Genomic DNA, 14,377 nt, shown 5'->3' with positions numbered 1-14,377 from the left:
AAACGGAGCATCATTGGGGTTGTTGTAACACTTTACTAGATATTTTTATGATATTACAAAAAGAAAAGTATATATATTTGACTTTTTATATATATGAAGCCTGTTTTTAACCAGTAGCATTAGCACTTTCCTTCACTTTTGCAATATTTCTTTCCTGTAAAATCACATCACAATAAAGGTGGTCTATCCTGATTGAAAATACAAACACTTACATTTTTTGCATGCTTTTATTTTATTTCAATGGTTTAAAATGAGTAAAAGCAGCTAAACATCACCGGAGTCAAATTCCTCAAAGGGCTTAGCTTCTTGTAGAGGTTCAAACAATTTCACGGCAGTCAAAACTTAAAAGAACAAACAAGTAATTTCTTATTTTTGTTTTCCTAATTTCATAAAAAATGATTGAAATATTCTTTTTTTTTCCCCCAGGCTTTTATTTTCCACACGGAAGTGAAATGCGCATCTTTTCCCGCTCACATGCGCAGATCACGTGATTATGAACTACCAATAGAAACTTTGTTCTGGACCAACATGTCTAAGAGAACCAATATGCATTTTAATATCTTATTTTTAAATTGTTTTGGGTAAACTTATGATTTATAATTGACAAAAATCAACTTTATTTGATTTTTATTTCCTTTAAACAAGTGTCACGACTGTTAATGACAATGTTGGCAGAGAAGATTTCTGAATTTTTAAAGGCAACATATTTAGCTGTGCTTCCTGTCCGACAAACATGGAAACTTAAAATAAAAAACCTGCATATTTATTGTCATGGCCATTGAAACAACAAAGAAAGATCTACTAATTACAAATGTTCCTACTTTTCAGCAAAGTTTAGTTTTCAGCCAAGAAATTCAGAAAAATTGTGTAAATGATGACAATCTGAAAAAAAGTCCCCCACATAAACACAAGCCTGTTTTTGCTGGTGTTGATTTTTATTTTCAAAGGGCTCCCAAACAGAACAGAGTTAAAAGCTAAAAAAGAAAATAAAAATTCAAATTCATGTGAAATTTTTATTAAACTATTAATTCCACTTCATCTAAGTGACTCAATTTGACGGAGAAGGCTTTGAAAATGACAAAGCTTTAGTGAGTTATACTGTTAATTATAAAAAAATCACACAAAAAATGCATGTCTGTTAATCTGAGGTAGACGATAACACACAAATACATATTTGGAACTGTAATATTTCAGTACACTGTACTGAAGAAACTCATTTTACTACATTTAGACTTATAGACGTGTTTAAAATCCACATTTCAGTCCGAAAAATCTTTCTCACAAATCTAAAATCATAGAGATAATCAAGTAAATTGTGTAGAATTCTTTCTTGGTGTCAAGACAGAAGTTTGAAGTATTTTATAAAAGTATTTTGAAATATATTTTAATAGTGCCTGGCGTTTTTGCTGCACCAGAAGACCAGGCATGTCTTTTTCTGCTCTCAGGCTCACGCACAGGCTGTCATGTGACGTCGCATGCTTCACGTCTTTGTTGACCTCTCACACATTTCAGAATAGTCTGTAAAATGATCAGTGGAGAGAAAATAACTGGAGACAATAAGAAAATATGTTTACAAAAAGATGACAAAAACAAACAAAATACCTTTAAAAAATACATAATGGAAGAGGCAGAAAAGAAAGATAAGAAGAAGAAGAGTTATTTTTAGAACGCTCTCTAGACAAAGCAAAGTTTTACTGATTACCATCTGGTTTCAGTTTAAGCAGCGAAGCAGATTAAATGTTTTTTTGTGTTTGACATAATAGGTTGTATTTATCAACAGCAAAGTCTAAATTTACATTTGAGAGTCACTGAATTAGTTGCTTCAATGTAGATTTTAGTGCTTTATGTTGAGCTGTAGTTCTAGTTAATTCAAATCTATCATTTTTCACATGAGTGTGTTTGAAACAAATGTTGTTATAGCTTATAAACAAACAAAAAAATACAGATCAAAAACAATAATTGACACAAAGATAAACGAAGGAATTTCCCCCCAAATTTAATTTTTTGAATCTTTATTGTTTTTCTTTAAAAATAAAATAATTAAACTTGAAAAACGTTTTTTAGGGGTGATTGGGTTTGATTTGTGCTCTACAGATGCATCTCCATTAGTCTTCTGCGTTTTACAGATTTACTACTTCGGGGTCACGTGACCCGGACGGGCGCGTCCCCGCCGACCGGCGCTGACCAATCAACTCCTCGGCGGTTTGGCTCGAACGTCGGGAGCGCGCGGCAGCCTCCACAGCGGTCCGCGCTCTTCCCGCTGCTCGGACGCCTGGCGAATGTGTCGCGTCCGGCGCGGCTCTGATCCGAAACAAAGAGTTCCGTCCCGCGGTTTTGTCTGCGGGTTATCCAACGGAGAGTCCGGACGGCACGTGGTACCGGCAGGAGGAGCCAGGCGTGTTCCCGTGTCCCGGGTGTTGTTACCGGGATAAGAACAGAGGAGGGAAGGGCTTGTTTCTTTCATTTGTTCCGCGGATGCGGCTCCCCGCCCGGTCCGACTGCCAGCAGATTCTGCCGGGCTCTCGATAGCTGCTGCTCGGAACCACCAACCGGAAGCTGGACGGTGAATTTGGTGGCAAAAAAACCGGTCGACAAAAAAACCCAAAAACACTCCTGATTATTTTGGACGGGTTTGAGCGGGTTTGGGAGGGGGGGGGCTGACGTGGGTCCAACACGCAGGGAGGGTCCGTTCAGGCGCGGTCAGGAAAACCCAACAATGAGGATTACATCTGGACCCGTGGAGCCGCGGTGAAGAAGCCGGGTTAGATTTCTTTTCTGCGTTGGAAGCGGAGGACCAAACCGAACGCGGACCCGCGAGGCGCACGCGGACGGAGCCCCGCGGCGGGAACGACCATGGCGAACGACTCTGTCCAAGTAAGTTCAGCCGCGGGAGGTGATGATGGAAGCTGTTCTGGGGGGGAGAGAACCGAGGCTCTTTGTTTGTGAATTCACAAACTATTTTTTTAACTTAGTTTTATTTTTGTTATTTAATAATAATTTCAGCAAAAAGATCCTTTTTAACCAGATGTGTTTTAATCTGGATTAGTTATCCCCCTAATGTCTAGTGTATCACATAAGGATTACTTTATAATGTCGTTACTTAAGTAGAAGTTTAAAAAATAAACTATTTAAAGTTCAAAACTTAAATAAAATGCACAAATTCTAGTATATTTATAAAGTATACATGTTTAGCACAATAATGCATTATATTAAATTTATATCCTTTTTGAGGTTCTTTAAAAGTTATGACACCTAGTTTCCTGATTTTTGCTGAAAAATCCATATAAAACGATGTTCTTGTGCCATTTTTCTGATGATGGAGGACAAATTTGAAGGAAATTAAGATACAAAACAAATTGAATTTCTGAGTTTTCCTTTATTCAAATCGTTGTGAATCAGGAGCAGATGGAAAAAAATGCAGTTTGAAAAAGAAAATAAGAGAAAAATAAAAAAATACTCGGAGCGGGTCACGAGCTCCCCGCTCCGCCCCATCCTGACCCATCCACTAGAAGACAAATGGATCCATGTAAACAGAGAGCTCTCAGCAACAGGGAGGTGAAGAGGAGGCAGGTTGCTCTGCGTCAACGGTCCCATCCACAACTCAAGAGGGGAATTTCTAATGAACCCCTGCCGTTCTGCAGAAACTATGTCCTAGAGAACGACTTTAAAAGAAAAAGTGGCTAAAAACAGCATAATTAAAATTATTAAACCGCTTTGAAAACAGACCAAAAGATGATGGGAGTGGGACTTTAATGAGCTTTTAGTGTTTTTGAACAGATTCAAATCCGTCCATCCATCCGTCTATGGGATCTTTCAAGCGTTTCAAACCGCATGTCTACTTTCTAAGACCTCCACATCTCTGACACGTCTGAGTTACTTGCAGGAACGCTGATGCCTCTGTTGTGGTTTTACTATCAAAGCTGAATTTTATCTGCAAGACTAAGCAGAAATTTTTATACAGATCAGACATTTTTCTGCGTTTATCTGCTGAAATGTACTTATTGTCCCCAAAGTAAGTGATTTGACAAACTTCTTTCTACCTCCTCCTGACCTCACTCCCTCCATTTTTTACAAATCTACAAAGGAGTACTGCATCTTCCCTTCACATGTACTCCAGTCGAACGCTCTCGTAAAACTTTTAAGAGGCCGATCTCGAGTACTTGTCCTGCTTTTACTTTGAAAGGTTGAAACCCTTTTGGAAAGCTGAATGCTGTACGAGTCAGACATCTTTTGTTTTCATGATCATGTTACAGATGTGCACCTCGTGTGTGGTAAAAGCTGAAGCATTTCTGCTTCTCCAAAAGGCCAATCGGGTCTCCCGTGTCACCTTGGTGTTGTATTTCTGTGACCCCCGCTTCTGTTCTGCAGGTTTTGTGTGCAAACACGCCGAAAGCAGACGGGTACAATAGTGGTATTTGGAGAAAAACAAACATTTTTTTAGCCTCATTCTCTGAAGATGTTTATCCAGCAAAGCTTCAGTGAAAATATGTTTTTGTTTCTTCACTGCTCGTGTGTTTGGGAGGATTTCGAGGCTTTATGAGAGCAAGAACTCTGGCAGGGTTTAACGCCGAACATCTGCTGAGGCTGGAGCAGGCCGGAGAAACGTTACAGGCGTGCCGCAGTCGCAGCTCTGCAGGCGTGCGCCTCTATTTAGGCGTTTTAGCAGGAACCCGCGAAAAGGCAGCAAACGTTCAGACTGAAAGATGTCATGAAGCTGGGTTCTTGACATCTTGTGCAGCTTCTTTTTTTTTTTTTTAAAGTGCTGCCCGTGAACAAGTTTCCTGCTGCGAGTGGTGCCTTCTGAATGCAGAGTACGGGTAAAACCACAGAAGAAATAACCGCTGTGTTCTCTGCCGGTCGGGTGATTTGTTCACTTCTTAAATTTAGGTCAAGTTTTGTTTGAAGCCAGATGAAAGCCGACGCGTCGTTTAGTGACATTTTTGGATGGATGCTGCAGAACAGAGCTGTGAAGATGTGTGCGTGCGCTTCAGCCAAACACCGTAAATCAGACCTGCCGTCTCCACGGTGTTTATTCCCAACCCGCTAAACTAAACGCCTGCTTATAATTCTTCTCATTCTTGGTAACTAAGCTGCTTTCCTGAATGTGTTCCCAACACCACGTTCTTCAAATGTGGAAACCGCTCCGTTAAACGGCGTCTTGCTCCAGCCGCTGATCTTCTTTCCTCTCTCTCGTCTGTCTTTTCCCGTCTCTCAGGGTTTTTGACCCCTTTAACCTCTTTTGAAACTCAGAAGACCGACTTTTCTGGTTTAAATGAATTGCATTTCTGAGTATTTCCTTTATCAAATCTTTGTGAATCAGGGGCAGATGAAAAAAAACGCAGTTTAAAAGATATCATATTCGTGATGTAGATCACAAAGCTCACTGCTCCGCTCCATTCCGATGCTAGATCCATGTACGTCCTTTTCCTGAGCTGGTATCTGGCTCCGATTAAAAAAAAAATGATCAGAGTGGGACTTGAACTAAACGGGAGCAGAATTGATCTTTTTCCAGGCAAACAGTATTTCTTGATGAAAAAGGGAGATTTCCTGAAACACACTTTGATCACGTGGAGCTGCTGAACGTTGATGTCAGTGAAGGAGATTAGAATCCGCAGAAGCAGGTCTGCATGTTTGCATTCAGCAGTTATGAGCCACAACAGCCGGCCTGTTACATTTTCTTGTTAAACCAGTTTGGTCGACAGCAAAGCCAAATACTCTAATTTTAGATTGAGGTTTCGGTCAGTAATCATTTTTTCGTTTTTTGGTCATAACTATTGAATGAAGAAAATAGTTTTTCATTTCTATCCTTCTACATTAACAGTAGAGACATTCTGCCCTCATTATTCTGAATTTACTCATTTTGAGAAATTTTAGCAAAAGATTGTTGGTAATTTTTAGCAGTAAAGTCTTAGAAAAGAGCAAAACTGTAAGACATCTTGCTTGGAACATTTCCAAAGACGTTTTTCTGGAATTGTGATATTAAATAATAACGCAGAACTACAGACATCAACTCAAAACAATAATTAAGTTAAACTTCAATCATGGGATTATTGATTTGTGTGTCAAATACGTAACTTTAACGTGACTTGTGCGCCATATATGCAATATAAAAGTTATACATCAGTGAAACATGCGTGAAAAGTCCGTTAGACGTGGAACGGTCATGGAAAGTCACAAATTTGCGTATACATCTTGCAAAAGTCACACCCAATTGCATAAGATTTACGTAATAATTGCATGTAAACTACGTAAAATACGCGTAAAAACTTTGAACGGCTCAAAACCGAATTCACGCTAAGACCCGTTGGCCGAAACCCCAGACGGACATGTGCGCACATCGACGAACGCAAGAAACACTCAAGAATTATGCGTGTGTCATGAAAGACCAAAATTTAATACGTAGAAAATGCGAAAACTGTATGCAGTGGCGGTGTGACGCGGCCTTTGGCTGAACCGTAGAGCCAGGAGCATCTGGAACGGAAACCTGGACGTGACAGACGTGATGCTTGGATAGGTTTTTACATGGAACACAGAGAAGTCCAGTTTTCTGGACTTCCCCTTCTGGAAAATCCGGAGCAGTCTCTACAGTCGTGGCGGTGAGATCCTGCTGTGTTCAACTACAACCGAGCATCATTGTGCAGAAACAAACGCACAACAAAGTACCATTTATCTGACAGGAAAAAATAAAAAAGTTCCCAGTTTTAAGGTTGTACCATAAGAACAAGTCCGTCAATGAAAGTTTATACTAAAATAATGAAATTAAAAGCATCTATTTGTTGTAATTCTTGAAGTGGATGTTCCTACATGTTCACGATCCACATGTTGCTCATCTGCTGTCAGCGACAATGAGTCACATGATGGTGGAACTGATAAAAACCATTGTGTGTGTGTGACGCTCCTTCAAAAAACCTGTGAGTTCAAGAGAGTTTCAATAGAGATCAAGCATAGATGAAGTGAAAACTTTAGTGTGAAGAACCAGCTGAGTTCCTCTGTTTACTTTCCAATACTCATAGTTATGAAGCTGGCACTGAAGCACCACATGCTTCCCATGGTGCGCCGTCTCTTTGCCCTCGCAGGAAGACGACATTAAACAACCCCGATAGACGAGTTCCACCCCGACTGCGCCGCATTTCCTCGTGACGGTTGGAGCAAAACTGGAATGAACGGAAAGGGAGGCATCTTTGCTTCGGTGACAGTAAAGCACCGAAACGTTTTGTCCAGGACTCCCAACCAGAGGGATGTAAGAAGCGATGCACAGAAATGTTCTCCAGGGAAACATGGGAGACCTGTGCGAAAGTCTCACCATGACGTAAGGAGACAGTTATGCGTACAAAGTGGGATTTTCTCAGCGCTGCCTTCAGGCCATGTCAGCAAACATCTGCAATTGTACATCAAGAGGAGCTCATGAGCACCAGGAGACTCCAGGAGTCAGGCTATTCAGTGTAGAAGAACCCCTTCTCCCATGTGATATCAGTACTTTTCTATATTTAGTCATATGAAACATCGGCCCATGCAGACTCTTTGATTTGGAACTCCTTTAGGACATCAGTAAAATGAGAAAATACAACAATTTGTTCCTGTTGTGTCATTAAACAGAGCTGCACTTGCAGACTGCAGGTTCAAAAACGAGAAAGGATGTAGAAAAACTGCTAAAGCTTTTGTTCCTTTTGTTTCTGGATGACTGGGTTTCACAGTCGTATCATTTAGGAGATAACTGCCGCAGAACTCATTAGATTGATTACATTTTCTCCTTTTTAAAGTTTCTTTTCAATGCGAGTTCTCAAAGTCTTAAATAAACGTAACCGTATTCAACTACACTGAAAAAAAATCACAGAAATTTGAATTTATTTTCAAAGGATTTAGATTTATTTATTTGGCGTCACAGTTTTGTTTCAGTTCGATATACGATTTGTGTATTACGATAACATCAACAAAAACTAAAAGCTAAAAAGCAGGTAGGTGTAATGTATTTACACAATAAATCCGGCCGATGCTATGTTCACAACAGCCTCTGCAACACGCGTTCCAGTGACTACTTTTAAGGAAAAGTTTATGTTTTCAGGCTTCCCTGTTTGCACATTTTTACGTCTGTTCTTGGGGCTCTAAGTGCAAAACACACAGCAATCGAACGCGCGTTACGAAATTAAACCAGCTGAACTTTGACCAATCAGGGACTTGGAATTGGAAGGGACGTATGGATGGCGTCCTCTTATAATTCACAGTGATCATGGAGCAAAAATGAATAAATGTGGTTTGTACCCGTCCAAAATTGCTTGACACCAAGTCTTTCATATATCGGGATAGAGCTTTGAAAGGACAAACCTGATGTGCACCGCTTCGACATTTTCCTCCAAATGCGCTAGTAGGAGGTAGCAACCATCCAGTGCGAACACCGTATGCCAAAGGAACCCTGCCATACATGCGGTGTAACAAACGGTTCAGTTTTAAACCTTCAACACCGGAGTTTAAGCTCCAGTGTGGACATTCTTTCAACTACCATGATTTTTCAGCTGTGATTTGTGTGGATTTTGAAGCGTGGAAAAAAAAACCTTGCGCTTTACAGTAGTGAAATGTTTACGAAATCAACGCAAATATGCAGATTCTGGCGCAGAGAAACGACGATTTGTGATGTTATGCAACATTTTGCGTTAGTCGCGTGTTGCGTATCGGTGCAAAGCCGATATAAAAAGCAGCTTCTCTCTGCGTCAGAATTATCTGATTGGTGTTAATCACCTAAATGGTCGTAGAGTCACGGTACACAGAAGAGCTTGTGTTGTTCAGGTCTCACCGGCGACATCTCCCACGTTGAAGGGTTAAACCGAGAATTTTGGCGCCCCTACTAGACATGGATTCAGATTTGTTTGGGACTTTCATACAAGTATCAGATTACCTTTAGACTGAGCTGTTTTAGCCGTCATTGAGAAGGTGACTAATTCACATTTAAAGGTCAGGACCTTTTTTTTACGGCCGTGTCGGTTGGTCAGTTCGTCAAAGGTCGCTCTTGTGTGACTCCTGTAAAGCATGGTTGCTGTTGGGATGGAGGCCTGTCAGGTGGCAGTAGGGCTGTGGGGGGGGCATGTGGGTGGAGGGGGCGGGCTGAAGGCCGTTAATGCTGACGATGAAGCTCTGCAGCCACCGAGGTACAATGGGCTCCATTGTCTGACGGCAGAAGCTCAGATCGCATTCAGTTCACTGCGAGTTCATTTTCCGCATTCTGTTCAGACCATACTCATGTCCACGCCCCCGCCAAACCCCAGGGTGCCAAATCTGTGTCACCCTTTTTACTATTTGGACACACTCGTCAATGGATGGGGGGGGGGGCTCAGCTTTGTTTACATCCTGTTGTCCTTCATAGTTGGCGATCTGCTCTTTGTTTCACATCTTGCCTTCTTTTGTGCAAACATCCCATAACTCCCATGACCTCATAGCCATGGACCCCTGCATTCCAGTTTCACATGGATACCCCCCCACGCACACACAGGCCAGCAACTGTGCGCTGCTGCACAGTCACGACATCCGTTCACCCTTGGCTAGTCAATCCCTCTAACACTGTAAAGAAACTGAAAGAAGTGTTTTATACTGCTGCTCTCCTGGTTTATGATCAACATCAATCATCTGATCTTTTTTTTTTTTTTTTTTTCCCATCTGTTAAATTTAGTTTCATTCTATGTTTGGGTCTTCCGTAACGATGATCCTCTATGTTCAGTCTGGTGTGGCTTCTGGCTCATTCTCTGACATAACCTGACCTTTGACCTCCTCCCTTCATGACGGGCCGTGCCAAGGTCACCTCCATCGATCTGGCCTTATCGCCTGGCCTCGCCCCAGCGTTTAGACAGCTGCTCAGAAATGCAAATAGCTCTTTGAACCCGTTTAGACCCCGGGGCACTCCCTCGCCAAGCAATGCTTCACATGCATTATTCACGAGTTGCATCAAGTTTGAATGGTGTTAAACAGATGTTAGAACGCGTAAACATTTATTTCTGTAACAAACTCTAAGCAGAGGGAAGGAGAACCACGGAGAACATGGTCTGGTTCTCCTGATAAAGATGTTCAGATTATGTAATTGCATAAAACATGTCCAGATAAATCAGCCAAATGCATTTTACCTTAATCTCTGTTACGAGGGTGTTCGTTCACACTAATGGACTCAGACCAAGTCACTTGAGGCTAATGCATTTGTGGTGAATAGCTACAAGTCTGTCTTTTTACAGAAACATGTCATCCTTATGTCATTGTGTTGTAAGTTTGGTCCACGTGGCAGAGTGTGTTTACCCTGGTGGGCAGCTTTGTTTGCAAAGTGTTGAAGCTCATTTAAATTCTGGTGGGAACCAAACAGGCAAACACTTGTGTGGCTTAAAAACACGGCTCTCGTCACACTTCAGTGCGGTGTTTGGTAGACCCTTTCATTCATTTGTGGAGAGCTTTGCTGAAGGTGGCACAAAGTCACCGTCCAGCGTAGGATTCGAACCCCTGACCACTGCGTAGACGGATACAGATCCAGTGCGCTATGACCATCGTTCAGTTGCAAGTGGATCCTGGTGTTGTTCACTCTAATGTGATTACAAATGGACTAGTCATTGGAATTGAAGGAGAAAAGTGTTAGAAAATATGGTGCGCAATTGAAGTCACTTAAGCCTTAAGCTATGTACACACCGAGGATTTGTGGTGCGTTCAAGAACGCACAATGTAAACACGGTTTATTGAATGTGCTTTTAGCATACGGTTTTCACACCAGACAAGCGGGAAGCGATAGGGAGGGGCTGCTTCTTTCGTTTTTTTACCGTTTACCAGCGCATGTCCGCCACCTACAGTTGGAGAAGACTTGGTGGGAAATGGAGCACTGGTTACGAGGAGCACTGGTGTGTCTTGCAGTCCCCTTGGGGTTCGTATGACCACCCCATAAAAACCCAACGTACCATTGTCGTGCATTGTGGTTAATGTTCCGGGAAGTATTCGTAAGGTTACTGGAAGTTACACACACTTATGAGATACGGGTGGTGCTATCGTACGGTTTCCTTACGCCACACTCTAGTCGTAGTTGGGTGTGAGTACCGGATCCTTTTGAGTGGTTAACCAGGAGTTGCTGAGTCATCTTTGATGTAATAAAGAAATCCCGACTTAACTAATAAATAGTTGCCTTTTAATATGACAGAAATGTTTAAGAATGTACAATTTATGATTTTTGAAAGGATCCTATATGCCTTTTTTATGTTTTTTACGATGACGCCAAATTAAAAAATAAAATTAAAAGTTTTAAATGAAAAAATAAATACATTTCTCTTTTTTTCTTTAAATGTCAAAAATGTAAATGAAATTTAATTAAAGGAAAACACAAAAAAACCTATTTTGAGGTTTATTAGAAACCGCATCAACACAAAGAAACTCTAGAAGCTAACGCAGCTACAAGTACGTCTTTAAATTTAAGCCTGACCAAACTGTCGCTCATAAAGGCTCCAGAAGAACACCCGTGAGTGTAAATTGATCCAACATGGCGCCCGCCTGTTATGCTTTGAGTGGTCGGGCCCCCAGAGCCACTGGAGGAATAATTATAAGGACGACTCGTCTCTTCAAGTGGCGATCAGCCCAGAGCGAAGCCGACGAAACATTTGATGGTATCAAACCGTTAAAAACAAAACTTCTGGTATTTCTTAAAATCTTGCATCACCGCCAGGATCCCTTTGCACACAAACGATCTATACATTTAGTTCTTTGAGTAAATATAGCTTTAAAATAAAAGCTTTTTGACAGCTTTGCAAGTCTTTCATTCACAAACAATCAATCATCTTCAGGCTGTTTTCCAAAGTGAGGAAAGACACACGTGGTGTTTTTCATTTTTGTTCTGTGTCGACAAGCATGATGGTTCCCGGGTCCTTCAGACCAGTCCTTATCTGAGTGCTCTGGGGGTGGGGTGTCATGAGCATATGGCGTGAAGATATAAATAGGTTATGGGAGTTATTAAAGTGCCCCGCGAACAATCCCTCCCCTTACAATGAGAAGGAGATTGAGTTGCATGGATGACATTCGTCCTGCTGGGGTTTCACCCGTGTGAGCTGAATGATGAGGGCCCGCTTGTTCCTTTGGTCACTTTGAGTTCGTTTTCCAAGTCCGGCTTTGATCCGATTGTCCTGCGACGGAGGCCACAGCAGAAGAAGGACGCACTTGTGCAGCAGTGGGGGGACCAACAAAGTTCAGTCCCGCTGTGTTCAGCGGGAAACTGTACATGTTCCCCGAAGGGGGGAAGATGTGATTCCGGGTTCTCCAATGAATCCTATTCCCCTTCCAGTTCAAAGCCCCGTTTTCCACGTTTTCCAGCTTTCATTTGGGGGAGTGTGCTCACGCCGAGCAGAGAGGTTTGCTGACAGAGGTGAGGCCGCGAAAACAAATAAAATGGAACAGCGCAGACTTCCTGATGAACTAGTGTCTGTTTATGGTTTCCTCATGTTGCACTGGAACTGAACAATGCAAAGGCCGCAGTTTTCAGTTGTTTCTGATGCTGGGCAGACTTTCCCTCCACCTTCTGAGCGCCTGTGGTTCAGGTCCAACTCCTTGGTCTGCTTTTAATCAGCTTCAAACAGCTGTACATGAACATACTTCAGAGATCCAACAGAACAAAGGAGACTGGACGAAGTTTTCCACAAACACCGTAGCACATCAACACAGGCTTTTTTTGTTTTGGGAGATGTTATGAAATATTTCCCCCAAAAAGACATGAGATTATGGAGGTTTCCTCCTGCACATTTAATTCATATCTGCTCAATCAATCATCGTCCTCGGTTAGTTTACATAACCTGATTAAAACCTGCCCAAACTGGAACCTTTCCCTCTAATGAGTTCTGGCTCACAGCTTCTCCTCCACCTCTGCTGATTCTCTCACCGACGTCTGCTGATGACCTCAGTGGTGGGCGGGAAAAACATTTTTCATGTTTGTTAGATTTCTGTGCTGGTATTTTAGGCTTGGTATTTGAAATGAATGGACCCTCGTTGTGGCTCTAAACAGACATTTTATCCATTTTTTGAACCCCTTGTGGGGTCACAGGGTTAGGTAGCCTATCCTTGTCGAGTGACGGTGAGGTACACCCTGGACCGGGTAATTCCAGCCCTTGAGGGCCAGTGTGTCTGCATGGTTTCCAGATATCCATGGCTGATGACCTGGTATGGGTGGGTTCAGCCAATAAGAACATGCCGAAGCAGCGTGTGATGGAAATCATGCATGTGCCCAGCTCTGCAATGGTAAATGAGACAAATTAGGAATAAAATGAGCTCAAGACATCATGAATGGCAGTAGGATGAGGTCACTGAAAGCCACATTGACTTACAGTATCATTAATCAGAATTATTCATCTCTCACGGCAAATTCCTGTTATCAAAGATATCGTTGTAACCCAATAATTTTGGTATTTTGGTCCATGTATGGCAAAGAGGTCTAAGTCCAGGCCTTAATGAAGCTCCTTCCCTGTATCAGAAAACAGATAAGCCAGGGTATCTGAAAAACCAGCAGGAGACCCAAGGCCTGGATTCTGACACCCCTGGTGTAGTGTGTTATGTGATCAGTCAGTTTCCTCTGAATGACGCTCACGTGGTCTGTTGACCTCATAGACATATATCACTGGACAAAGCGGGTCTTGCGTCACCCATAAATAATGAATTACTTCCGGCTCAAGTGAAACGAAGCAAATTCAGTCCTCGATACGGGAAATGCCACTGGGAGCCAGTCGACAGTGATTGGTCCAAGTGAGTCTGATGCACATTTCTAGGGGCAACCGCCGTTGCCAATCAGGAGTCAGCTTGTTCGAAGTTCACACACCTTCCACTGAAAAGCGGCTCGGGAGAACCTGTCAATTAAAATGTTCAAGTTGGGGGCCACCGGGCACAACATTTTACTGAGGTATCTGATTGGTCAGTTTTATAACTTCCATCCATCCATCCGTCCATCTTCCTCCGATTATCCGGGACCGGGTCACGGGGGCAACAGTCTAAGCAAAGATGCCCAGACTTCCTTCACCCCGGCCACTTCCTCTAGCTCCTCTGGGGGTATCCCGAGACATTCCCAGACCAGCCGAGAGACATAGTCTCTCCAGCGTGTCCTGGGTCTTCCCCGGGGCCTCCGCCCAGTGGGACGCGTCCAGTAGGCATGGACTAGACGCCCGAGGCACCTCAACTGGCTCCTTTCGATGTGGAGGAGAAGAGGTTCTACTCCGAGCTCTCCGAAAGGTGGCCGAGCTCCTCCCCCTTTCTCTAAGGGAGTGCCCTGCCACCCTACGGAGGAACCTCATTTCAACCCCTTGTATTCTCGGGACCTCGTTCTTTCGGTCATGACCCAGAGCTCATGACCATAGGTGAGTATTGGAACAAAGATCGACCGGTAAATTGAGAGCTT

At 42.6% G+C, this 14,377-nt stretch overlaps 1 protein-coding gene across 2 annotated transcripts in view; it reads left to right on the top strand.

Annotated features, from left to right (window-relative positions):
- The first annotated feature begins 2,218 nt into the window (after positions 1-2,218).
- pkn1a (protein kinase N1a) overlaps positions 2,219-14,377 on the top strand; it is a 47,670-nt gene continuing 35,511 nt past the window's right edge. For both annotated transcript variants that reach the window (XM_078948073.1, XM_004065506.5), the window contains exon 1: positions 2,219-2,874. In XM_078948073.1, the coding sequence (XP_078804199.1) occupies positions 2,854-2,874 (21 nt within the window). In that variant the 5' untranslated portion in view covers positions 2,219-2,853. The remainder of the gene's footprint in view (positions 2,875-14,377) is intronic.

This window comes from Oryzias latipes, chromosome 1 (assembly GCF_053564925.1).
Source record: "Oryzias latipes strain Hd-rR chromosome 1, Olatipes_Hd-rR_3.1".
Taxonomy (NCBI): domain Eukaryota; kingdom Metazoa; phylum Chordata; class Actinopteri; order Beloniformes; family Adrianichthyidae; genus Oryzias; species Oryzias latipes.
The sequence above is the reverse complement of the archived record's forward strand: the minus strand, read 5'-3'. Positions and strand labels throughout refer to the sequence as shown.